Consider the following 27,231-nt stretch of genomic DNA (forward strand, 5'->3'; position numbering starts at 1 on the left):
ATTAATTGGGCGGTTATAACCTCTTTTCCAGTTTGGTTGATATTTACATGATGAGCTTTAGTAAAAACATGTAAAGCACCAGGTGTATTACATTAAGAAAGTACATTGGAGTCTATATCAATGTCATAAACTCCTCCTCCACAGTGACAAGAAATACTAATGGGAGTTTGGACACACTTTGAGCATTGTGTTTTTTTTTCTTAACCAGCAGGCATGTTGAAATTCTGTTATTTCCGCACACTTGGATGTCAATATAATTTATTTATGCCACTCAATTTTTCAAACCAATTTTGTCCTTATTACGGGGGAGTGTCCACCAGAATTACGAGAAGCTATAACAGACCAATATACTTTTAATTTTTACAATTATAAATAATGTTATTTTATTTATTCTTTTTCTTTTTCTTTTAAGTATTTTACTATTATTTTACTCAAAATTGCAAATTTATCCTTATTACTAACGAAAAATTGGATGAAATTTCGAAATATTTTAATTAATTCAAATGTTAGTTTGGCTAACTTTTTAGTTTTGGGGGTAAGTTTGATTAGAGTCACAGTTCGGGAAGTAAAACGACACTTCACTCTATATTAAAAATACACATAATTTTGAAAAATGAATAAGAGTCCATGTCCAACAAAATCCTTTATAAATTAAAAAAATTATTGACACACGCATCCCGACATGTCCATAGGCTAGTATTATATTTTGGCCCCCCTTCCCCACCACCCCCTCTTTTTTTTTTTTTTTTTTTTTGGGTTTTGGTGTGGAGTAAATAAGGAGGTAGGGGGTGGAATAGGGTGGGAAAATGAAGATGGCACACTAAGAGCATCTCCACCCACAAGGGCTAAGTCTAAGGCAAGGGCAAGCAAGGGCTGCCACTATTCACGTGAATAGTGTCAGCCTTTGCATTTGTGGTTCCACCCATGAGGGCAAAGTCTAGGAGCAAGTCTAAGGCAATTACTATTCATTGTACTTTATTTCCTATTTGTTTATACTTTAAACTATTAATTTTGATAAGCTTTTTAGATTATATTTTCGGTTGTCACGTGTCACTATTTATTATAAAATTTTCATTTAAAATTTAAGATAACATTTTTCGAATAAAATTTTCAAATAAAATTTTTGGATAAAATTTTTCGAATAACATTTTTGGTTTTGCCTTGACTAATCTATTAAAAAAAAAGAAATTGGAAATGCAAGAAATATATATATAAAAAGACATTAAATTGAATAAAACGGATTTTTTTTTTACCTCGTTGCCAAGATTTTGATGTGGAAAGTGAAAAATATTGGAAGGAGATGAGTTTTATGAAGATTTGGTGTAGAAAGTGAATAAAATGGTTAGGTATTTATAGGGAAAAAATACAGAATTTTTTGGTATTTAAAAAAATTTCAGAATTTTTTGGCAAAAAAATTTGTTTTTTATATGTACGTCACAAAACTGCTTCAGCAGAAGTTGCCCTTGGGCTTGCTCGGCTGATGGGACCCACCACGAAACCGGCTGCTTCTCTTGCGCTGGAGCCATCTCTGCTCGCCAGGCCCTTTCCCGCTTTGGGTCTGCGCTGGACCTGCTCTAACAAGTTTCGATCCCATTGCCTTCATCACTAAGGCAAACCCCGATTGGCCTGTCACCTTCTTTAACTTTGGCAAAAAAAAAAAGGTATCTGGTTATATTTTCAGGGATTCTGAGGTTTTGCCTTCAGCATCGGTACTAGTAAAACTTTTCTTATGGCTTAATTATTGTTACAGTTGCATAGGCAGGCCGGAGAAAGTATCAAATCAAAGTGATGATACCTCTTTTTTATCACAAAAAATAAGATGTGCCAAAAGATAAAAGAGGATATGTACGTTTTGAAGCAGCGCCTAGGATTAAAGTGATCACTTTAAGCTCGAAAGGGAATCATGGAGAGAAGTATGAGAAAAAGGATAAAGGAAAAGGTAAGGATGTGACGAGAAAGGAAGTAATAAAATACAAAGCATAATGCAGATGAAAAGGGAATTTCATGCTCTAAGGTCTAAGCCTTAAGTAACATCATCATTTCAACGTAGATCCAAGATTGTCATATGCTCATGACTCCATATTGAACTATGATTGATAAGGCCACGACAAAGGCTAAGGCACTCCTAATTGCCATAATTGTATCATCTGAATTTTTCGTGCATGTAAAATTACACTTCAATTTCCAACAACAAAAAACGATTGAAAAGCTTTTTTTAGGTATAATTTTACAATACTCATAGTCATTAAAATAAAAAAATAAATGATTATTTATTCTATTTTTCTCTTTAATTGTATTTCTCGTTCTTTTTAATGTTGAGTAGTAAACACAGGGCTCGTTTGGTGACTATTATTGGATTGAATTGGATTCTCCATATATTTAAAGCATGTTTAAGGAAGAAATGATTTTTTATTTATTTTTTATTTACTAAGTTGAAGGTAGAAGATCGATTACTCATGAAGAAAACTTATCCCATCTAATCCCCACAAAATTGGAGGATAGTAGCACCTTATAAATAATCCCTCCTAATCCTCCGAAAATGGAAAGTCATTCACTTCTACCTTCATTTCCTCCTTCAACATATCTTAAATTTAGTGACTTATCCAATCCATATTCCTTAGGATAACTTTATTTAGGTTCCCTTGGATATCCATCACAACTATTTTTTTTAGCATTGCAAACCTTTCTATTCCTATTTAATGAAAATTTCCCATCATTTGGCAAAAAAAAATTGTACCTAATTTCCATGACAAATGAATATAGGAATATTTAAGATGTCTAATGGAGGAAATAGACATGATTATGTGGGAACATGGAGACCCACTAGATGGAAAAAAATATGGCCACAATTTGCAAATATTATGGTACTAAATTACTCATGTATCTTACTATGCAATGTATAAAAGGGGCATTTAGTTCATGGGAAATGTCAAATTCATGCATGAGAAATAGTTGCATGACACATGGAACAATAAGGAGAAAATGAAACCACCACCCCCCCTTGGGTTTTATTTTCCCTTCACATGGGAAACTAGTGCACCATTTTAATGACCCTTTTTCTCTATTAATAATGTAGAATTACAATAGAGCATTAAATGCATTATTTTTTATTTTTTTATATCTAATATGGGTATAATTGAAAAATTAAACAAACTTTGTTTTACATTCATACACAAATCAAACATGGGAAATGAAATAAAGTGATATTACCAATATTTTCGAAACCCTCAATATTTTAGACCTTGCTTATATATCATCAACCTTGTTAAGTTTTGGGTTTTCACTTCATTAAAGGGTCACTGAACGACAACCGCTCAGCCCCATGTGAGAAATCTCAAGGCTAAACAAGTATCGTGGAGGACCAATATTCTTGAGTTGAAGATGGTGGCAATTTGCTATTGTTCAAGGCCGGTCCATTGATTTTGGAGGCCGTGGGTAGAAATAAAAACTTGAGGCATTTTTTTTTGTCATTAGGTTTTACATGAAAATTAAATTTGGTCATTGAGAAAAAAATTTAGCCAAATTGGTCACTGTGTTTCTCAAAGTTTACAATTTATAGACATTCCGTTTTCTTTTGTTAAATGTAGTATTTATTTTATTTTTTTAGGAAACACCTTCATTCTTCCTCCTCTAACTCAACGAGTTATGGTATATTGTGCTATTAGAGTTTAGCAAATTGGGGGAAATCTTGGGTTGAAATCGAAATTGTGAGGTATAAGGAAAATCAAAAGGCCAAACCAAATTAAAATGAAATCAACAACTTACCAATATATTTTGGTGTTGTATCACCTTCATTACATCTCCTTGTCATCTAAAGTCACAATACGGTTCTCACTCAATCGATTCAGGCTTATAACACCCAATTCGTGATACCTAATTATTTCGATTTCAACCCAAGATTTTCCCCCATTTTTAAAACGCTTATAGCACAATAACCTAACTCGCTGAGTTAGAGGAAGAAGACTTGAACATGCTTCCTGAAAATATAAAAATGTAAACTGCATTTAATGACAGTTAACAAAAGATAAAGAAATGTCTATAAATTGTAAATTTTTGGAAACACAGTGACCGATTTGACTAAATTTGTTTTTTCAATGACCAAATTGAATTTTCGTGTAAAACCCATTGCCCAAAAAGGTATTTAACCATTTATTCAATGTTTACCTTATTTTGAACAACAACTTAAATAAAAAGTTTTCAAGCGTAGGTGTTAACTGTGTTAGTTTATGTAAAATAGGCTCACTATATAAAAAATAAAGAAAAAGGCCCAAAACAATTTAGAATAAAGCCAAAAAAGCACCAGTTACAGGGGTGTCAATTTCGAACACGACCCGATACACGACTCGAAACCCGCACGATAAAAAAACAGGTCAATTTCGGATCAACCCGTTTAATAAACAGGTGGGTTTCGGGTCAACCCGCTAACCCGCTATAATACATGTCTAACCCGTTTATTAAACGGGTCGTGTCAACCCGTTTAATATACTCCAACCCGCGTACGAAAAAATGAAGAGAAATGTAGAGTTCAACACGCACACTAGGGGTTTCAAACCTCCACCACTCTCATTCCTCTCAAACACTTTATCCACCATGCTACATACAACTTTGTGATTATATATTATGCCTTTTGATATTTATAATGTTTCTTTTTCTTCTTTTGTTTTCCGTCCATCTTTTTTTTTTTTTTTTTTCCTTCTCTCTTCTCTCTTCCCTCCTCTTTTTTTTTTTCCTTCTCTTTAGTTTTCTCTCCTCTCTTTTTTATTTATTTATTATTTCTTTCCTTCTCTCTTCACTCCTCTCTCTCTGTCTCTATTTTTTTTTCCTTCTCTCTTCTCTCATCTCTCTATCTTCTTTTTTTCTTTCTATTCCTTATATTTTATCTCATCTCTTCGTTTTTTTATTTAAAATTTTTCAGTTGTGAGTTTTGTAACATGCATGTTATTATTCATGAACCCGTTACACGACTCGAAACCCGCACGACAAAAGACGACCCGAACCCGACACGACACGTTTATTAAACGAGTTGGGTTCGAGTTGAGCATTCTTGACACATTTATTATCCCAACACGACACGACCCATTACCAACCCTAGTTACACACAAAATGTTTTTTTTTTTACCTTCCGCTAGAATATCTCTTGAGCTAAAAAGTATTATAGGAGACCCCTTTTTTTTGGGGCCCTTGTGCCATCGCCTAGTCCACATAACATGTACGGGTCGAACCTACTATTGTCATCACTTGTAATTAAAATATCTTAAAAAAAGATTGACATAAAGATATATAGGGCCTTGAAGAGTAATTTGCTCCGCACTAAGTAAAGCCTAACATAATTAAATAACTTGAAAGTGTCTTTCCTATTTGACAACATCCCAAAGGAAGACATGGGCATAGTTCGGATTGAATTGGTTTCTCCTTAAAACCACCGCCGAACTAATTACAATATAATGGTTTGATTCGGTTTGATTTTGACTAAAGTCATGAAGGAAACAAATTCGAACCAAACCAAACCAATTTAAGATGGTTTGGTTCATCTAGTTTGAGCTAAGCCCAATTCTCTTTCTTTTTGTATTTTTTCAACATTGTTAACCCAATTATAACTAACAAATTCACAACTTGCTTCATACGTAAATCATTTTTTAGAGTAGGAAACCGTCCTAAAGCTCAACATGCCATAAAACTTCAAATTTCAATAACTAATATAGCTCAATTCAAATATCCATATATAGTTATGATCTAATTCGAGTATTACACATGTAAAATATAATATAAATAAAATCATATTTACAAAAGCTCAAAACCAAACCAAATCAAATCATATATGATCTAGTTCGGTTTTTAAACCATTTGACTTTTTATTGAAAACCAAATTAAACTTATAATTACAATTTTGTTCGGCTGAATTGATTCCCACCCCTAGGAAGACACATGCACCCCTACATATCACCATAAAGACACAAATGATTAACATCTAGTTAGGAGGATGGGCTCTCGTGACAAGTTATCTGCCACTTGAATGAAGTGTTCTGTAGACATGAAATTGAACTTCAATTATTGAAGAAGGTAATGGGTGGAATCCAAGAAAAAGGCAATTACTTCGTGAATTTTTGGAGTCTTAGAGCATCTCCAAGGGAGATGTCAAATGCAAAATGTTAAATTTGAATTGATGGCTTATGTGGCAATTTGACACTTTGAAAAAAAAAATTGAACTCCACCCGAAAATGCCAAATATCATATGGGGCTCATATGATACATAAAATTTTAAAAGAGAGTAAATGATAGTAGGGTCCATGAGTAAAAAAATATTTGACATCAAGCTTTTTGATATGTTATTTTTGACATATCTCTTCTAAACCTTCAAATCCATGTAGGATTTGACTACTCAGTTGGAGCAATTTTAACCTTTAATTTTTGTTATTTCATGTCCATGTAGCAATTTAACATATCGGTTGAAGATGCTATAATAATCTGATCGATTTCAGTGGCTGATTTTTTAAATTGGTTAATTTTTAATGAGTTGGGTATTAAATTGGCTGATTTTTTTAGTGGGGTTTAAATTATACAAGGGTCCTAGTTAAGAGGGTAAAACAACTAAAATTCCAATAAAAAATTACAACTAAAACTGATAAAAACGAAAAAAATTAAATTAAATTAAATTAACAATATAAAAAACACATTCTGATTTTTCTTTCCATTTGTCATCAAACCAGCAAAAACACAAACAAGAATTGTCCTTGGCACTGGAACGATGTCGAGCTGTCATTTGGCATGGAAACGAACCCAAAATGCCGAACCAAATCAACAAAAATGTCATTGAAATTTCCGACTTAGTTTTTTAACACCAAGTCCCATTTTAACTCTTTTTTACCCTGTGTTAGGCCCGAGTTTGCAATTTTTGGTGAAAATTTCATTGAATTATGCGTCACCATAGTTGAAGAATGACACAAGGGTGAGGGGATCATCTTTTTCCTGTTTTGACAAAGATATTGTGCCATTAACAACATTAAAGTTTTAATTAATTATCTAACAAAAAAAAGTTTTAATTAATTAGGTTACCGTAATTTCAAACACAACCCAGGTTATAGTTTGTGGTCGAACCCCAAGTTATAGTTTAAGTTAATGTAAGATATTGAATAATTATCTCAAATTAAAAAGAATAGAATAAAGAAAACTGACCTGAAATTGTTAGTTTCTCCCAATATCTCATGTAAATTTACATTATTCATGGATATGAACATAAAAAAAGATGAATTACACTCCCTTGCTAGTATCACACTTTCTTAAAATGATATAAATCAGAGTCTTCTTATTGTTGTTAACTATAATGTTACAATAGGCGTGCAAATACGCATATTGTGAGAAGTTTCACAAATATGGAATGATTAGTGGTGAAATTTTATTCATGTCAAATGTGCAGTGGAAAAGTATGAAAAATCTAGAGATCAAATCTTAGATTTCTTCAAATATGTTGTGCCAATCTCAGGGTAAAATTGCAATATGGAAAATTTTATAATTTTAGCGGTGTGCCTCTATAAAGTGAGTCACACGTCATTAAATTTAGGAACTTCTATGTATTCTTAAATGTTGTTCAATAGTTACACTTAAGATATGAATCAAAATCACAATTACATCAATAAAATTTGGATAGAGTGAATTGCATACCTAAGGTAGCTATGGATAATGGGTACCAATTGACCCAAATGAGTTACCCCATTACGATGGTAGTTTGTATTCGTGTAGCCGTTGTCCATCCCTAACCCAAAGCCCCAATAAAAGATCAAGGTCAATATGTTACTAAGATAAAAGTCAATATGGGTCCCCAACCATGTTATGAGTTGCAACAAGTTTGTAGTTGCTTACGAGTACAATGATAACCCCGTGGATCTTTGTGGATATATGAGCACACCTCAAAGTTTCAGACACGCGAAAGCAAATATTTATAGTCAACAAATATTGGTCTAGAAATCCAGGCATATAAGCAAGACTTGTAAATTACAAACACTAATCACTCAGCTTAAACTGGGCCGATTTCAAGAGTATCTTGGATGTGATTTTTCATATTTGTCAAAAAAAAGAAGAAAAGGTTTTAATTCGAGTTGTCATTTACCATGTGTGTTACTTGTTGTGTTAACTGTATATATTTCTGTACATAAGTGATATTAGGAATGTGGTTTTCTCACACACTGTCAAGATCACGCGAATTCAAATTTGAGCCCATTAATCTGTAATGTGAGGACCCTTTCATTGGGCCAGACCCAAGGCCTTAAAGAACTATTTTTGTGGAATGAGCGTGTCCAATTACCCAAATGCCCTTAGAGCCCTAACGAATAAGTGCCACCACTTACCCTGTTCCTTTCTTTCTTTTTGTTTTTCCTTCCGCAATTTCCCTCCCTTTCTCGCTCTCAGACGTCTGGAGGCGCGAATCTCTTTCAAGTCTCTTTCTCTCTCATTCTCACACTTACCTAACGCCTAGTGATTTTCGAAGCATAAATACTTCTTCTGTTATCTATCGTGGCTCTCTCAATCTCACCAGAGGTAAGAAAACTTCTCTAGCTAAAATTTTATTCAAGAAGCAATTTTTTGTACTCAGTAGTTGTATATCAAGAAATTTTTGTAGTGTTTTCCTGAATTTTTGTAGAGATTTCTGTTAGTTTGGATGGTTATTCTTGTACTGTTTTCTTGATGATTGCATTTATGCAAATAGAAATAGTTTTTGATAAATTGTTGGAATTTTGAAGAAATTTTGGTTTGAATATATATGCTAAAAGAACCAAGTTTTGAAACAGAACGGTCATGGAAAGATATTTTAAAAGGAAATCAACGGTCATGGCGTCATCATCGCCTCCAAATGAAGTTGTTAATAGTTCAAAACAAGCTTGCTTGGAAATCAACTTAGAAGATCTCCCTCTTGATCCTGGACTACGCACTCGAATTTGGGATTACCATCCTAATGTTCGGGATCAAGTTCGAAGGGCTTATCTACAAAAAGGTCCTTTTCAGCCCCGAAACCATTCCTTCCCCCAGAGGATTATTAGTGGAGGGCCAAGAAGGTTCATTCCTGCTTGGTTTGATGAATTTCCTACTTGGTTGGAATATAGTGTAGCAAAAGATGCTGCTTATTGTTTCTGTTGCTATATTTTTAAACCAAATACTGGAGAACAAGCAGGCAGTGACTCTTTTGTTGGCAAAGGGTTTTCAAATTGGAAGAAGAAGAGTGAAAGGTTACAAGGTCATGTTGGAGGACCGATGAGTGCCCACAACCAAGCTTGGAGCAACTGTAAAGCTTTTTCAAAGCAAATCGAAGCTCAAACTGAATATAAAACTCTTTTGGGTGCATCAGTTAGTTGCATGAGATTTCTTTTGCGACAAGGGCTTCTGTTCTGTGGAGATGATGAATATGAAGATTCAAACAACCAAGGAATGTTTGCTGACCTTTTGAGATTACGATGTAATTATGATGAGGATATAAAAGCTGTCACATTGAACAATGCTTCCTTAACCCTGAAGTTGACATCATCTGATACTCAGAAGGACATTGAAATTGCTATTTCGACAGAAATCATCAATGCAATCGTTGGAGATATTGGTGATTCATTATTTTCCATTCTTATTGATGAGTTTCATGACATGTCTTCACAGGATCAGATGGCTATTGTATTACGTTTTGTAGATAAAGGTCATGTAATTGAGCGTTATTTAGGTATTGTGCAAGCTACCGACGACACCGCTGTCTCGCTTAAGGGGGCGATTGATGATTTCTTTTCTACTCATGGATTAAGCATGGCTAAGTTACGGGGGCAAGGTTATGGTGGGACAAGTAATATGCAAGGTGAGTTGAATAATCTTAAGACACTTATAGTGAAGGCGAATGAGTGTGCATTTTACGTCCATTGCTTTGCTCATGATCTTCATTCAACTCTTATAGCCATGTCAAAGAATCATTTAGAAATTGTGGATCTTTTTGCTTGGGTTGCTAAGGTGGTGAATGTTGTTGGAGAATTTGTTGAATGTTGTGACACTCTTCGGGAGAAACATGATGTTTTAGTTTTTGAAGCACTCAATACCAGCGAGCTTTTAAGTGAACAAGGTCTAAATGAGGGCAGCTCCAAATTTAAGATTTTAATAAGCTTGTTTACCATGTTCTCATCTGTGATAGATGTACTTGAGGTCATAGCAGAGTTTGGATTAGATTCTGAACAGAAATCTAAAGCACGGGTTCTATTGGGTCCCCTCCAGTCATTTGGTTTTATTTTTAGTCTACATATGATGATAAACATTTTGCGAATCACAGATGGTTTGTCACAAGCATTACAAAAAAATGATCAGGATATTATGAATGCCATGAACCTAGTGAGAGTATGTAAAGAACAATTGCAAGTGATGAAGGAGAGTGATTGGGATTCATTACTCAATGAGGTTTCTTCATTTTGTCAAAAGCATGAAATTGAAGTGCATAACATGGATGATAGGTTTCTAACTCGAGGGAAAAAAAGAGATCAGGTGATCACAAACATGCATTATTATCGTGTTGAGTTGTTTTGTACTGTTATAGATATGCAAATTCAAGAGCTAAATGTTCGATTCACTGAAATGAATACAGGGTTGCTTCTTTGTGTGGCATGTTTGAATCCGAGTGATTCATTCTCTGCTTTTGACAAACAAAAGTTGATTTGTCTTGCTCAGTATTATCCAAATGACTTTTCTACACTTGACTTAATGATACTTGAAGATCAGCTTGAGAAGTACATTATGGCCATGCGTTCTAGCATCGAGTTTTCAGGATTGAACGGGATCGCTGATCTTGCACAAAAAATGGTTGAGACAAAAAAAGACTCTGTTTTCCCATTAGTTTACTTGCTGTTGACATTGGCACTTATCTTACCAGTTGCAACTCCCAGGATAGATAGGGTGTTTTCTGCTATGAATATTGTGAAGAATCGATTACGCAACCGAATGGAAGATGAAAGGATGAAGGATAGATTGATTCCATATATTGAGACAGACATTCTTGATAGTATCGACGATGAGGTTATTATGCAACGATTTCAAAATATGAAAAATCGTCCATGTCAGTTATAATTGTAATGAGTGGATCTTTTATCAATGAATACCGATGTTTTTTGTTTTTTGTTTTTTTGGAGTTTTCAACTGTTTTTTTTTCCTTTCTTGTTTTGAAATATTGTTAGTATACTTTGCATCCCTAGAAATTGAGTAGGTTCAACCATGACTTCTTGTTCAAGAAATAACGAGCATGGTGACTGCAGAACAAGTTACACGTTTGTGTCAAGAAGTAACATAATCGCATGGTTTGCCACTCTCTCAAATTTAGCAAGAGGCGAGTACTGCTATATGAAAAAAAAAGCCAGAAGCATTTTATCTATATCCTCTGGTATCAGAATTTAATGGGAGTATGCAAGATGAATTTCATTTTGATCGTACTCTGATTTCTGGTGTCTTGTTGTCCATTCTCTACAGACTTTTATTAGCATAACATGCATCAGTCACAGATTTGGAACTTTGAAATTGATTAGGATTTTTTTTTCATGTCGAAATTCAGAGATTAGGGAGATTGAGCTTACTTATTAAGCAAACATGATTGCTGAATGAGGCTAGAAGATAACAGAGATCATAGTATCATTGTTTTAAATTGTTCATTGCTGCACATTGTCACTAACTAATTCATTTTATTTCCATAGTCCTCAGAATTCTCATATGTCTGGCCACACATTTGTGATTCTGAGGGTTCTGCTCTTTGTGCAGACAATATGCAGGAGATGAAATCAATGATGTTTCAGCTGCCATTCAAGATTGACAACGCCTGTATTGGTGACAAGGCACAGAAACAGAGTGAAGTGACTCGGAATGAACAATTTCATGCATCATGCAAAGGAAGCCAGTGAGTTTTTCAAAGCTCAATAAGTAGGCTTTTGGGATGAAGAGCTGGGGCTTCAAAATATCGCAGAGTTGCATTGTTGGTTGCCTATAAAGAAATAAAAAGCAGTGTTGCTATTGCACAAGTTCTCAACTTTTCGACCAAAGCCAAAGACCGTTAATTTAGTCCAACACATTAGGTGGGGCCCACCCAATTTCTAGAATCTCCGAGGTGTTTCTTCTACCTCAATCCACTTGTCACCATTTAAAACAGCCACCAGTCTCAGCTCACTTCACAAATTCCTTGGAAAAAGTTGCTCACGTTCTTCTCCTGGATTCTCAGACACTCAATCCCAAACCAAACCCAGTTGAACAAAGATGTCAATCGTCCCAATCAACGAGCAACGAGGCAGTGACTTCGACCCTTCCTTGGCTCTTGACCTGTGGGACCCATTCACAGCAACGTTTTCCGGGAATTCAATCTGGGTTCTTCGGTAAACTCAAGACAGAGAGAAATGCCCACATCCTAAAGGCGGCTCTTCCTGCGTTCATCGAGGACGTGCTTGTGGAGCTTCAAGACGAGCGTGTGCTTCAGATCAGTACAGACAGCGGTAGCTTCATGACAAAGTTTAAGCTTCCGGACAACGCCAAGATTGAGCAGCTCAAGGCCTTCATGAGCAATGGGGTTCTCACTGTCACTGTTCCTAAGGAGGAGCCCAGCAGACCCAATATCAGAGCCATTGAAATTTCTGGCGAAGATTAAGGTGGTGAGGCTAATTTAAGATAATGGGTACAGAATGTGAATAAAGTTTGTGTCTTTATGTGATTATAATGTAAAAAAAATAGGTGTGAGTTTGTAATGCTTTTAGCTGAACTTAATGTGCTATGTTGTATGATGTTAGAATCTACTCTGTATTGTACAAAATATTAGAAATGATGATCTTCGCAATAACTGATTCTGCTAATGGAGTATGAAATTGTATGCTGTGTTCGTCTACTTTGTATGGAATAATATATAATGGATGATGAAATTTGCAATAACTGATCATGTCTTTACAGTGAGTTGTTGATATCATCTTTAACATTTATGCAATTAGAATGACAAGATTTGGTCTACCAATTCATTCAAGGAATTGTAGGAAGAAGCTTCATAGAAAGTTCGCTTTTGTTCTTTGTCTTATCAGCCCACCATAAGCATTCTTATAGCTTCCTCTATTGGTCCTCTGTTCAGCCCATACTTGGCTCAAGTACCTTGAGTTCACTCTTTGGTCCCCAAAATATGGTTGGCATATCGTTGGAACTTCTTCAGAGATGCTTTCAATGGTTGAGTTCCAACCGCAATGGCTCCAAAACCCTCCAACTGCGCTGTGTGCCAAGACCTCCTTTTGGGGTGCCCATTTCGTTATGCAACCCCTTTCTCCAACAGTTTCTTGGAAACTTTCTGGCAATAATATGGAGTTGGTTCGAACCACCCACAAGAAAGGGTGCTCACTGTTGGCCAGACCCCACACCATTTCTGCTAGTTCTTTACTGTCCAAGAAGGCTATGCTTCCCACGCTTGCATGGATGACAGAGTTGTGTGATTGTTTGTCCATCCATGAAATGCAATTCTGGTCCTCTTTCAAAAAGCTGATGGAGGGGGCTGGAATAGTTCTGTGCAGAGGACCGATAGGAAACCATGGAAGTTGGTATTCTTGCCGGAGAAGTGCCAATGATGATTGTTCGAGGCAGTCCATGGTGTTCCAAATGATGGCCGAAGATGACCTTGAATCGTGGGCTTTCAGTATTAGTTGCAGTAAGTCATCCAAATCTCTGAAATTGGTAATTGGTAGGTCTTTCAATCTGAGCGGTTCAAGGCCTGGTACCAGTTCCAGCATCATAGCATCTGCACCCACATAGGTCGAGTAGCAGAGATCTTAAGGTTAGATCAAGCATAGGTTAAAGTTATGTTATGAGAACCAGAGAATCATAGAGCCTTATTTCTCATGAAAATATTAAAACAGTAATATTAATTGATCTATTTGATGTATTAACATCTCATACGGCAGCACTGAGAAAGATGAAAGATGTCTGATTGTTACACACCTGGAATTGGAATGTACCATCTTTTAGGAGCCTAGGAATTGCTTGGTACGTTTGCTGCACTGCTAGTAGACAATATAATGCTAGGAAACCCTAGATGATTAGCAGCCTCTTCCGAGAAATACATGTATTCATCATAGATGATGCATGCAATCTTACTATGTTGATCCTCTTTCTCCATCATCCGAGCCAATGACTCCTGGAGCGGGGCTTTGCAGTTGGCATTAAAACCCGATATCACATCTATAAAATTGTGGGACGAGACATTTTGCTCATGTAAGCCTTCATACATCTCTAAGAAGTTGAAATCAGGGTAGTTCAGTGGGTTGGGAAAGTTGAACTGGGTGTGAGCGATTGTGATGTAGAAGCCCTTGGAGTGAAGGATAGTGCCGAGTTGAAGCATCGGAGTTATGTGCCCTTGGAATGGGCATGGAACCAGAACCAATCTGCGGCATCTATGTTGTTTTTCCATCTCTCTCTCTCTCTCTTTCTGAGAACAGGTCTGTGTAGCAGGAATAAGTATTTTGGGATTGTCAAATAAGTTGTAAATCCATTCCTTGTAGCTTATAGACTAGCTACATCAAAAGTCAGCATTGAACTCATTCTGTGTATAGAGAAAATTCCTTATTAAGTTTGAAAATTAGGGTACTTAACAACATTTCCTGGAAAAGGTCTTACATTTAGCTAGTCCTTATTTTAAAACAAGATAGAAGACTTTGGAGATTAATTTAATAATAACCTTTGGGTTGGAAATTTCATGGCTGAGAGCCGATTGGATAACGAAAGCTAGACAATTGGCTATAGTTGGTCTTTAGTCATAAGACAGCAACCCAAAGAAGCCCATTTTTTTGCTTCATTTTGAAGTAATAGGGTTTTGATTTTGTTACTTGTTATGACTGAAAATGTTAGTCAATTAACATAGATACAAAATTAAAGCTAGAACACAGCCAGTTAAATGTAAGAGAGACAGATGTTAACTCTTGTTTGGCAATCCTTGACCCACTACAGAGGGATGAATAATTGACATTGTTATCCTTGTCTTTGCTTTATTCTTTTTGCTTATTTATTATATTTATACAAGACCTTCTGTTGTGGGGTACTTGAGCTGAGACAATTGACATTGTTGGTCTCCCCTCGGCCATATGTTTTGTTTGGGTACAAATTTCTTTTGGGTTCTATATACCTAACTAAATTAAAGCGAAAATCTAGTTGGTCCCTTTTGGTGGTCTTAACTCTGACAGAACTACCTACACCTCCTTAGTTTGGTAGAGAAGATCAATGAAACAAGAGCCAAAAAACAATTTTTACTTTATTCAACGCGGAGGATGGACAACAGAAGTTTTTTTTTGACATCCATATGCAGGAAGCCTCATCTATCAATGTCTGAAGAAGGGACCTAGTAGTAAAAAATCAACTGTTGTTGCAATTACAATGACATGATAAGCTCCACGAGCTTATTCAAGAAACTGTAAGAAGAGCCACCCTTCTTCATACAAACTTCTATTTTCTCCTTCAAATCTTTGGCCCTTATCCTCATCGCCTCCCCATCATCATCTACCATCAGTGTTCTCACAGCTCTCTCTATCTCTCCTCTTTCTAACTCATTCTCCAATTGTACGCCTACTCTCCATACTTGGCTGATATACCTTGCATGCACCTTCTGATCGCCAAAACTCGGCGTGCATATCATTGGAACACCTTCAGATAAACTTTCTAGGGTTGAGTTCCAACCGCAATGGCTCCAAAATCCACCTACCGCGCCATGAGCCAAAACTTCTCTTTGGGGTGCCCATTTGACAATGCAACCTCTTTCTCCAACAGCTTCTATGAAACCTTGAGGCAATGTCTCATTCCAATTTAAACCACAAATTGAGCCAGGTCTGATCACCCACAAGAAAGGTTGATTGCTGTTAGCTAATCCCCAAGCCATTTCACCTAGTTCCTTCTCACCGATGGATGCTACACTCCCCAAGCTGACATAGATAACTGACTTATGAGATTGTTTTTCGAGCCACGCAATGCAGCTGGTGTCCTCTTCTAGTAAACTACTGGAGGCTGCTGGTGCAATCTTGTGAAGAGGACCTATAGAGAAGATTGGAACTTGACATTGTTGCTGGATCTGTGCTAGTGATGATTGTTCAAGGCAATCCACGGTGTTCCAAATGATGGCTGAGGCCGTCCTAACATTGCCCGCATTAATGGCTAGTTTTGAATAGTTTTCAAATGTGTCCAAGTTGGAGGTGGGCAGATCCTTGAACCTGAGGGGATGAAACTGGGGCACCGGATTCAGTGACAGAGAGTCTGCAATCCAGAGTTGTGCTCTTAGTTATAAGTAAGAAGAATGAAAATCATACAACATGGCAGAAGGAAACATTAGATCTACTATTCAAGTAAAGCATTGGAATTTTGGGATTTCAACTACCAGCGGTATACTGTGTTCTGATCAGGAAATATATCTCACATACCTGGGAATGGAAGGTGATCTTCTGAATGAAGTTGTAGGACGGCACTGCGAGCAAGAAAATTTGTAACACTGGTAGTGCGTAACATGATGCTTGGAATGTTTAGATGACGAGCCACAGCTTCAGAGAAGTACATGATGTCATCATGGATGATGCAGATGATTTTATTCTGCGGTTCTTTTTCCATCACTTCAGTCAAGGTTTGTTCAAAACTCGCTTTGCAATTGGCATTAAGAGCCAACAGAATGGCCATTATATTCCCAGATGATATCTCATCAGCAGTTAAGCCATCTGGTATTGGAAAAAAGGTGAATTCAGGGTGGTTTGAAGGGTTAGGAGAGTTGAAATGCGTGTGAACAACTGTAATGGAAAAGCCCTTTGAGTGAAGGAAGGTACCCAACTGAAGCATTGGGTTAATGTGGCCTTGGTATGGACATGGGAATAAAACCAACCTTTGACTACTCTGTGTTTTCTTTTCCATCTCCCTCCCCTTCCCTCTTCTCTCTCTTCTCTTCTCTCTCTCTCTCTCTCTCTCTCTCTCTCTCTCTCTCTCTCTCTCCAATAGGCTACAGCTATTGGAAACTGTCTTGCTTTGTGTTGGTGCTTTTAGAAATTTATCATAATATAGCAATTCAGTTTTTGGTGAATAATTTGGCACTTCTTTATTCCGCACATGTCGTGCTAAATTAGAAATAAATTTGTTCTTTTATATAATTTTTGTGTGTGGAGATAAGCATGTGATTCTAGCGGTTGGTTGTTGTAGTTTTTAAACAAATTTTGGAATCTTGTCTTTGAAGTACTGAAAATATACCGGCCGGGTTAAAGAGACAGACTTTATGGTATAGGCCTCAGTCATGCATTATCCTGATAGAGATACTCAGCTACCAGTTCTTTATCATCTACATCTTCATGGATTAAGGCGCTAAGGACTGATTCTCTCATCCTCTTTCAGAAAGAAATCTTGACTTAGTGGTTTAAATGATCTTAGAACTCTCTATCCATCATCAATTGGTTTTGGGTTGAATGCTCACCTTCTAATAACCTTTTTTTTTGCTTTATGGTAAATCTATTTTTATTGTTGTTATTTTTATTTTTTATAAATAAGTTCAAGAGAGAATGATAAGCACGGATTGTTTGTTTGATAAATACTAAATTATAAACCCTAAACTTCAACGAAAGGGTTTAGGTCATAATCAGATGGTCTTATATCACAAGCAACATGTGGTTTTTGAAGTTGGAAAGAAAGATGTTCACTCTTTATAGCATAAATGGACAGAGTTCAAAAATTAAGTTGCTGGTTGTTCAACGGCCAGGCTGTTCTTGTTCTGAAGAAGCAATTTCATGTAGGCCATCATACTAGAGGGGAAATAGGCGTACTTGCCAACATCATTCAACATCTCCAACCAGATCGTACCGCTCGTGTAGGTGTGTGTTTATTTGTCATGCTAGTAATAATATATTGAGAATGCATAAATACATTTTAATTACTTTGGTTGAAAAGATGTGGAGTGAGAATGGAAACTCAAAGAAACTTTTTGCAACTTATGAAACAGAACATGACTTGTGTGACAAGCAAGAAGCCCAAGATGTCAGCTTTCCAAGATCACTCAGAGAGCAGGAGCTGAAAGGCACTTCTTTGGGCTTAAACCGTAGGATTTCGTTATCAGTTGCAGTAAGTCATCCAAATCTCTGAAACATTTTTATATATGAGAACCAGAGAACATCGAACCATAGTTCTCAAGAAAAGGCTAAAACAATGTCAATGCAGCTTTCAGAGAGATGAAAAATATCTAAATTGTTACACACCTTGAAAGATCAATGCAACCATCTTTTAGGAGTCGTCCTAGGAAATTGGCTTTAGTTCATCTTAGTTTCGAGAGAACCACCGAGTAAAAGCCCGTTTTCCTGCTTAAGTAGTATGGGTTTTCACGAAGATAAAAAACTTAATGGTTAGTTACACCCAGTTCAATCTAGAGAAACAGAGCAATGGACACTAGACGTTGTTCCTCCTATCTTTGCTATTCTTCTTTATTTTGTGCTATAACAGAACCTCTTCACCCTCTTTCGTTGGTAGCGACGATCAACGAAAGAAGAGCAGAGAAACAATTTTCCATCAATGATTTGTAGTGGAATGATTGTGTGAGTTCGTAGAATCACCTTGATATTGTTGCTTCAACCACTTTGAAATGTAAAGTCTGGATTGTACAAACCAATGCATTGGAATAGTAAATTTCATTTAAGAGTGAGTAATGTACTACAAACAGAAGTTTGTTTACATCAGATGCAAGAAGCCTCAACTATAAATTTAATGACAAAGGACTTAGTTGAGGGAAAAAAAAACACTTGTTGTTCCAATTAAAATGACTTTTTAAGCTCCACAAGCTCATTCAAGGAATGGTAGGTAGAGCCACCCTTCATACTGACACCTATTTTCTCCTTCAACTCCCTGGCCCTCACCCTCATTCCCTTCCCATCCTCATCTACCATAAGTTTTCTAACAGCTCTCTCTATCTCTCCCCTCTCTAATTCATTCTCCAGTTGTATCCCTATTTTCCATACTTGACTGACATACCTTGCATGTACCTTCTGATCGCTAAAGCACGGCCTGCACAACATCGGAAACCCTTCAGAAATACTTTTCAGGGTTGAGTTCCAATCACAATGGCTCCAAAACCCACCCACTGATCCATGAGCCAAAACTTACATCTGGGGTGCCCATTTCGCAATGCAACCTCTTTCTCAAATAGCCTTCATGGGGCAACAGCTCAATCAATCTGAGCCATAAATAAGCAGTAAGAGGACTCAGGCATTAGTCTCTTCCCCTCATTTTCAGAGAGAGAGATTAATCTTAAGCACTAGAGTTTGCATTTTGTACTGCAATTGTTGCTATAATAGAATACAGAGTGGTCCTTCAGTCCTGCAGAGACCACATTAAGCAGATAGGTAAGTCAATTAATAATAAGTTTGCCTTTTTTCCATAAATTGTTTGGTACAGAAGCATGTGGTTCTCAGGACAGCTGGGTATTGCGTTTCAAGAAATAAGTAAACTTTGGATACTCATCTCTAAGATTGAAAAGTATATTGGCTAGTTGTGGGTAGTTTTAGGAGAGGGAACTGATCTTTATCATACTCGTCCTCTTTCCGTAAACAATTGATGACTCCTAGTAACATGATACTCTATTTCTTTATGTTAATAATTTTATTTTCATTATTTCTTATTAAGTTCAAGGTAAGCCGTGTCATCTTGAACTTTCCTTTAATTATACTTTTGATATAATTCTACACCATAAACCCTATGCTTAATAGTCAATCTTTATAAATCAAATGGCAATGGTTGTAAGCACAGTAACAACATCAACATGAACGGATAAACAGATGATCTTATTTATTTCACAAGGGACATGTTTTTGAAAGTGGAAACAATATTTTGACTCTTACATGATGTACGTTACTTATTTATCAGAATACAAAGAGGCCTAGCATTCAACATCTCCCACCAAATACTGTAAGGATGGCTTAGGGGGAGGGAATGATTGTGTGAATTCGTTCCAGAAAGCACTTAGTTGAGAAAAGAGAAAAAAACACTTCTTGTTCCAATTAAAATGACCTCATAAATTCCACAAGCTCATTCAATGAATGGTAGGTAGAGCCACCCTTCATAATGACTTCTATTTTCTCCTTCAAGTACTTGGTCCTCACCCTCATTCCCTTCCCTTCCTCATCCACCATAAGTTTTTTAACAGTTCTCTCTATCTCTCCCCTTTCTAATTCATTCTCCAATTGTATTCCTATTTTCCATACTTGGCTCACATACCTTGCATTCACCGTCTGATTGCTAAAGCACGGCCTGCATAACATTGGAACCCCTTCAGTTATACTTTCTAGGGTTGAGTTCCAACCACAATGGCTCCAGAACCCTCCCACTGCGTCATGAGACAAAACTTCCATCTGGGGTGCCCATTTCACAACGCAACCTCTTTCTCCAACAGCTTCTAGGAAACCTTGAGGCAGTAGCTCAATCCAATCAGAACCGCAAATTGATCCGGGCCTGATCACCCACAAAAAAGGTTGCCTGCCTGCTGATAGCTAATCCCCAAGCCATTTCGGCTAGTTCTTTCTCACTGATGGATGCTAGACTCCCCAAGCTTACATAGATAACTGAGTTATGGGATTGTTTGTCAAGCCACGCAACACAGCCGGTGTCTTCTTCAAGTAAACTACTGGTGGCTGCTGTTGCAAATTTGTGAAGAGGACCTACGGAGAAGATTGGAACTTGACATTGTTGCTTGATCTGTGCTAGCGATGATTGATCAAGGCAGTCCAGGGTGTTCCAAATGATGGCTGAGGATGTCCTAACATTGTTGGTATTAGTCAATAGTTTTGAATAGTTTTCAAGTGTGTCGAAAATATAGATGGGGTGATCCTAAAACCTGAGGGGATGAAGCTCGGGCACCGAGTTCAGTAACATAGAGTCTGTGATCCCGAGTTATAGTGTTAGTTATAAGTAAGAAAAATAAACACTGTACTCTAAGAAAAATGACTCAGGCAGCCTCTTTCCTTGTTTGCAGAAAGAAACGTAGACAAGAGGAAACAGGGCACATACCTGGGAAGGGAGTGCAACCTTTCGAATGAAGTCATATCATAGCGTTGCGAGCAATAAAATTGGTAGCACTTTGCGTGCGTAAGAGTATTCTTGGAATGTTTAGATCATTAGCCACAGATTCAGAGAAGTACATAAATTCATCATAGATGATGCAGGTGATTTTGTTCTGCGGTTCTTGTTGCGTCACTCTATCAGTCAAGCATTGTTCGAAACTAGCTTTGCAATTGGCGTTAATAGCTAACACGATAGCTACTGCACTCCCAGATGAAATCTGATCAGCAGTTAAGCCATCTGGTATTGGAAAGAAGGTGAATTCGGGGTGGTTTGAAGGGTTTGGAGAGTTGAAATGGGTGTGAACAATTGAAATGGAAAAGCCCTTTGAGTGAAGGAAGGTACCCAGCTTAAGCATTGGGTTTATGTGGCCTTGGTACGGGCATGGAACTAAGACCAACAGTTGACCACTCTCTGCTTTCTTTTCCATCTCTCCCCCCCCCCCTTCCCTCTTCCTCTTCTGTCTCACTGATAAGCTGGCACACACAGACGCACAAAGACACTCAATAGCTTGTGGCTATGGAAGCTTTATATTGCTTGACTGTCTCCTTGAAACTCATTGGGGCTTGAGTATGTAATATATAGAGACCATGCAAAGCAGATAATATTTAGATAAGCCAATGAATAATAAGTTTGTCTTTTTCCATTTGTTTGGAACATAAGCTTGTAGTTCTCAGCACAGCTGGCTGCTGCAATTCATTGATTGATATTGAAAAGTATATCGGCTGGTTCTTGTGTCTGGTATTAGGGGAAGAACTGACTTGATGTAATAGTTCCTAAACATCTTTGTCAAACTTGGCTGCATCTTCATGGAATAAGTCCTACTCATCCTCTTTCAGCAAACAATGACTAGTTGTTTGTTACATGATACTATTTTTTCCTTATGTTAATAATTTTATTGTCATGATTTCTTATTAAGTTCAAGCAAGAAATTGATGAGCCAGCATCCTCTATTTATTTGGTACGCCGTGTCGTCTTGAATTTTCATTTAATTATACTTTTGATATAATTCTACACCCTAAACCGTATGCTTAATAGTCAATCTTTATAAATCTAATGGTGATGATCATAAGCACAGTAACAACAACAACAACATGAACGGATAAACAGGTTACAGATGATCTTATTTATTTCACAAGGGACATGTTTTTGAAAGTGGAAACAATATTTTGACTCTTACACGATGTACATTACTTATTTATCAGAATGCAAAGAGGCCTAGCATTCAACATCTCCCACCAAATACTGTAAGGATGGCTTAGGGGAAGGGAATGATTATGTTAATTTCTTCCAGAAAGCACTTAGTTGAGAAAAGAGAACAAAACACTTCTCGTTCCAATTAAAATGACCTTATAAACTCCACAAGCTCATTCAAGGAATGGTAGGTAGAGCCACCCTTCATACTAACTTCTATTTTCTCCTTCAACTCCTTGGCCCTCACCCTCATTCCCTTCCCATCCTCGTCCACCATAAGTTTTTTAACAGTTCTCTCTATCTCTCCCCTCTCTAATTCATTCTCCAATTGTATCCCTATTTTCCATACTTCGCTCACATACCTTGCATTCACCTTCTGATCGGTAAAGCACGGCCTGCATAACATCGGAACCCCTTCAGATATACTTTCCAGGGTTGAGTTCCAACCACAATGGCTCCAGAACCCGCCCACTGCGCCATGAGCCAAGACTTCCATCTGGGGTGCCCATTTCACGATGCAACTTCTTTCTCCAACAGCTTCTAGGAAACCTTGAGGCAGTAGCTCGATCCAATGAGAACCGCAAATTGATCCGGGCCTAATCACCCACAAAAAAGGTTGCCTGCTCTTAGTTAATCCCCAAGCCATTTCGGCTAGTTCTTTCTCACTGATGGATGCTAGACTTCCCAAGCTTACATAGATAACTGAGTTATGGGATTGTTTGTCCAGCCACGCAACACAGCTGGTGTCTTCTTCTAGTAAACTACTGTTGGCTGCTGTTGAAACTTTGTGAAGAGGACCTATGGAGAAGATTGGAACTTGACATTGTTGCTGGATCTGTGCTAGTGATGATTGTTCAAGGCACTCCAGGGTGTTCCAAATGATGGCTGAGGATGTCCTAACATTGTTGGCATTAGTCAATAGTTTCGAATAGTTTTCAACTGTGTCGAAAATATAGATGGGGAGATCCTTGAACCTGAGGGGATGAAGCTCGGGCACCGAGTTCAGTAATGTAGAGTCTGTGATCCCGAGTTATAGTGTTAGTTATAACTTATAAGAAAAATAAACACCGTACTCTAAGACAAATGACTCAGGCATTAGCCTCTTTCCTTGTTTGCAGAAAGAAGCGTAGACAAGAGGAAACAGGGCACATACCTGGGAAGGGAGTGCAACCTTTCAAATGAAGTCGTATCAAAGCATTGCGAGCAATAAAATTGGTAGCACTTTGCGTGCGTAAGAGTATTCTTGGAATGTTTAGATCATTAGCCACAGATTCAGAGAAGTACATAAATTCATCATAGATGATGCAGGTGATTTTGTTCTGCGGTTCTTGTTCCATCACTCTATCAGTCAAGCATTGTTTGAAACTCGCTTTGCAATTGGCATTAATAGCAAACACAATAGCTAATACATTCCCAGATGAAATCTGATCAGCAGTTAAGCCATCTGGTATTGGAAAGAAGGTGAATTCGGGGTGGTTTGAAGGGTTTGGAGAGTTGAAATGGATGTGAACAATTGAAATGGAAAAGCCCTTTGAGTGAAGGAAGGTACCCAGCTTAAGCATAGGGTTTATTGTGCCTTGGTATGGGCATGGAACTAAGACCAACAGTTGACCACTCTGTGCTTTCTTTTCCATCTCCTTCCCTCCCTCTTCCTCTTCTGTCTCACCGATAAGGGCGGGCACACGCGCGCACACACACACACACACAAAGACACTCAATAGCTTGCGGCTATGTAAGCTTTATATTGCTTGACTGTCTCCTTGAAATTCATCTGGGCTTGAGTATGTAATATTATAGAGTAGCCGCCCTTCAGTCCTGCAGAGACCATACTAAGCAGATAATATTTAGATAAGCAAATTAATAATAAGCTTGTAGTTTTCAGCACAGCTGGCTGGTGCACTTCATGAATTAATATTGAAAAGTATATTGGCTGGTTGTTGTATTATATTATTTACCGTCATGTTAAGGACATGAGTGCGAAAATACTGTGACATGTTCCTCGTAAAAGTGGTATGAAAATTCTGATGATTATGAGAGTCATGGATCATTGCAGTTAAAAGCTGGGTGGATTAGGATTCCCAAATCTGCTGCTTCATTATTTATTGATTCAAGAGGATTAGGCTTAAGAATTGGGTTAAACAAAAGCAAACAAAGCCCATGATAAGATATCAAAAGCGAAAAAGTAAATGTAACTTTAGATAGAGTCGAACATAAGAAATCTAAGGATCATAATGCCACTCAAAGAGTTTCAAACAGAAGAAAGCATTTTACTAAAACATGAAACCAGAAAAGCAACACATACAATTCAGGACAGGAACCAGGCAAAGCCTCAAAAACGCAAAACACAAAGTAGCAAAATTACGATCACGATGGCAATTATGTTACAAGAAATCACTCCTTACATTGATGACAATTGACACTCCAAAATCAAACAAAGAAATACATAATGTGAAATGCAGTAGAGAATACAGAGATATCAATGGCCTTGGCATCAGGCTTCTTTGGATTTTTCAAATTTTTTCAAAAAGGAATAGTATACTATACCCAATTTTCCCCCTCTTAAAAAAAAGAAATAGTATAGCCGCGCGTCTATACTTGGGTTTTCCAATTTTTAATAAAAGAAATAGTCTCGCCGCGCGGCTATACTCGGTTTTTCCAATTTTTTAAAATTCGTTGAGGCTCTCCTCAAATACTACTGTTGAATTCCTTTAAGCCAAATTTTCGATTTCTTCTTAAATCATTGATGAAATTGAGCATTCATTGTTAATAATCAAGACACGTATTAAATTTTTTAGAATCTTCTGAGGTGTTGGTACACTCTGGAGTTGGGTTCGAAATCCTAACATTCAATCAGTTGTTCATTTACAAGGCTAAGGAAGCACGGGCTGCAATGGAGACTTTTTTTTTTTTTTTTTTTTTTTTCCAGACCAGCCGCTGCGAATTACCACGGCGACCGCCTTGACTTCACTAACTACCACATTCAGATCTTGATTCCACCCAAAAGAATATGATATCGTTCTCGATTATTAAAGAAAAAGAAACAACAATGAAATAAGCAATCAAAACAATCAGAATTTTGAACTGTGTAGGGCTTTTCCAATTTTTCAAATTTTGATTTGTCAAAACAACCCCGTATAGCCGGGCGGCTATACTCGGATTTTTCAAATTTTTTAAAAAGAAAACGTATAGCCGGTCGGCTGTACTTCGTTTTTAATATATTTTAAAATTAGTTACGCCGCTCGGCTTTACTCGGCTCTATTTTTATTATAGTAAATAGTATAGCCGGACGGCTATACTCTTTTTCTAATTTTTTTTAAAAATAGTATAGCCGTGCGGCAGTACTCGGCTCTATTTTTTATATATAAAAAAATACGGTTTTCATACTCGGTTCTTTCCTAATTTTCAAAAAGAAATCGTATAGCCGGGCGGCTATACCAGGATTTTTCCAAATTGATAATAAAATAGTATAGCCGGTCATTTAAAAGAAATAGTATAGCCGCCTGGCGCTATCCTGTTTTTCCTAATTTTTGAACCAAAGAAGAATAGTATAGCCGCACGGCTATAATCGGGGTTTTTCAAATATTTTTAAAAAGGAATTAGATAACCATAATGAAACTTGGATATAAGTTCATAAATCATTGCGGTTAAAAACTTGGGTGAATTTTTTGGCCTGGACGGGGAATATTAAATTTTTTGGCATCATTATTTATTTATTTATTGAGTCCAGAGAATTAGGGTTAAGATTTGGGTAAAGCAAAAGCAAACAGAGCCCATGATAAGATATCAAAAGACTAATTCCGAAACAAGAAGTAAATGTACCTTAAATAGGGAGAGTCGAACATAACGAATCTTAGGATCACAATGCAATATAATTTAAAGTTTGATGCCACAAAATAATTTAAAAGTCCTTGAGGCAGAGTTGTAGGGTATTTTCTAGGGGCTTTCCTTAGCTTGGGATTCCGGGTTTCGAGTCGTGGAAGTGGAGTGCTATTCAAGTGCTGCTGTGGATCCACTCATACCCTCTTCAGCATCATTAATAGTAAATTAAAGATGAGTGGCACATCTTTCGTGAACAAAACTGTGCTGCGGATGCCTTGGCTGCTAAGAGTTTTGAGTTTGATCCTGGTCTGCAGATTTTTGACAAGGTGTCAGCCTTCTGACAAGGTATCAGCCTTCCTTGTGGATATTCTCGCTGCTGATGCCTGTGGTGCTTCCAGGCCCCGTTTCTTTAGCGCTTAGTTGTTTTCTTTGCCTCAAAAACCAAACACAAATTACCAAAATTACGATCCGTTTATTACATTAAAAACCAACAAGTTACAAGCGATTATGTTACAACCACTCACACTCATTTCATTGACATCAACATTGATGAAAACTGACACTCCAAATTCAAACATGGAAATACATAATGTGACGTGCATGCAGTAGAGAATACAGGGACGATATTAACCAGAGATTTCAATGGCTTTGACATCGGGCTTCTTCTCCTCTGCCTTTGGAACAGTGACACTCAGAACCCCATTCTCCATTGCAGCCTTAATCTCGTCCACCTTTGCATTCTCAGGAAGCTGAAACCTCCTCAAGAACTTGCCGCTGCTGCGCTCCACTCTGTGCCACTTGTCGTTCTTGTCCTCCTTCTCTACGTTCCTCTCTCCGCTGATCTGAAGCACTCTGTCGTCTTCAACCTCCACCTTCACCTCTTCTTTCTTCAGCCCCGGGAGGTCTGCCTTGAACAAGTGGGCTTCCGGGGTCTCCTTCCAGTCGATCCTCGTGTTCAAGAAAGCTGAATTTTCCCGGGAAAATTCAGGGAATGTGGAGAGTGATGAGGAGGAAGGGAATGGGAAATCCTTGAATGGCTCCCAAACATCGAGAGAGAAAGGGTCGAAAATGCTGCCTCGTCGGAAGCTGGGGATGATCGACATCGGAAAAATTGATGGGGTTGCTGCTTTGCTTGATTGGTTTGGGAAAGTA

The 27,231-nt window shown here is 37.4% G+C and overlaps 4 protein-coding genes, 1 long non-coding RNA gene and 3 pseudogenes across 7 annotated transcripts; 3 read left to right on the forward strand and 5 right to left on the reverse strand.

Moving 5' to 3' along the window:
* Positions 1-8,383: 8,383 nt before the first annotated feature.
* LOC148921395 (uncharacterized) lies at positions 8,384-11,891 on the forward strand. Of its 2 annotated transcripts, XM_089051151.1 has the most exons (3): positions 8,384-8,532; positions 8,784-11,025; positions 11,758-11,891. In XM_089051151.1, exons 2-3 carry the CDS (start codon positions 8,791-8,793, stop codon positions 11,773-11,775), a joined length of 2,253 nt encoding a protein of 750 aa, XP_088907277.1. In that variant the 5' UTR covers positions 8,384-8,532; positions 8,784-8,790; the 3' UTR covers positions 11,776-11,891. The 2 variants fall into 2 exon arrangements, with proteins under 2 accessions (XP_088907277.1, XP_088907275.1); XM_089051149.1 differs by lacking the exon at positions 11,758-11,891 and having other exon boundaries at positions 8,784-11,130.
* Positions 11,892-12,205: 314 nt separating this feature from the next.
* Positions 12,206-12,636, forward strand: LOC103321489 (17.5 kDa class I heat shock protein-like; annotated as a pseudogene).
* A 380-nt stretch (positions 12,637-13,016) lies between these two features.
* Positions 13,017-15,095, reverse strand: LOC103321647 (UDP-glucose iridoid glucosyltransferase pseudogene; annotated as a pseudogene).
* A 149-nt stretch (positions 15,096-15,244) lies between these two features.
* Positions 15,245-16,923, reverse strand: LOC103321511 (UDP-glycosyltransferase 76E2-like). The gene is made up of 2 exons (XM_008223322.3): positions 16,416-16,923; positions 15,245-16,251 (listed from the first exon to the last, which is right to left on the reverse strand). Exons 1-2 carry the CDS (start codon positions 16,891-16,893, stop codon positions 15,377-15,379), a joined length of 1,353 nt encoding a protein of 450 aa, XP_008221544.2. The 5' UTR covers positions 16,894-16,923; the 3' UTR covers positions 15,245-15,376.
* A 1,702-nt stretch (positions 16,924-18,625) lies between these two features.
* LOC148921396 (UDP-glycosyltransferase 76E2-like) lies at positions 18,626-21,529 on the reverse strand (annotated as a pseudogene). The gene is made up of 3 exons (XR_016126368.1): positions 21,016-21,529; positions 20,260-20,885; positions 18,626-19,017 (listed from the first exon to the last, which is right to left on the reverse strand). The product of XR_016126368.1 is annotated as a UDP-glycosyltransferase 76E2-like (transcript).
* On the forward strand, positions 19,012-21,785 carry LOC148921397 (uncharacterized). The gene is made up of 2 exons (XR_016126370.1): positions 19,012-19,355; positions 20,981-21,785. It is a non-coding gene; the product is annotated as an uncharacterized LOC148921397 (long non-coding RNA).
* Positions 21,786-22,161: 376 nt separating this feature from the next.
* LOC103321500 (UDP-glucose iridoid glucosyltransferase-like) lies at positions 22,162-23,894 on the reverse strand. The gene is made up of 2 exons (XM_008223310.3): positions 23,414-23,894; positions 22,162-23,277 (listed from the first exon to the last, which is right to left on the reverse strand). Exons 1-2 carry the CDS (start codon positions 23,892-23,894, stop codon positions 22,406-22,408), a joined length of 1,353 nt encoding a protein of 450 aa, XP_008221532.2. The 3' UTR covers positions 22,162-22,405.
* A 2,637-nt stretch (positions 23,895-26,531) lies between these two features.
* On the reverse strand, positions 26,532-27,231 carry LOC148921398 (18.5 kDa class I heat shock protein-like). The gene has a single exon (XM_089051170.1). It carries the CDS (start codon positions 27,180-27,182, stop codon positions 26,706-26,708), a length of 477 nt encoding a protein of 158 aa, XP_088907296.1. The 5' UTR covers positions 27,183-27,231; the 3' UTR covers positions 26,532-26,705.

This window comes from Prunus mume, linkage group LG1, assembly GCF_029339155.1.
Source record: "Prunus mume cultivar Tortuosa linkage group LG1, ASM2933915v1, whole genome shotgun sequence".
In the NCBI taxonomy this organism is placed as follows: domain Eukaryota; kingdom Viridiplantae; phylum Streptophyta; class Magnoliopsida; order Rosales; family Rosaceae; genus Prunus; species Prunus mume.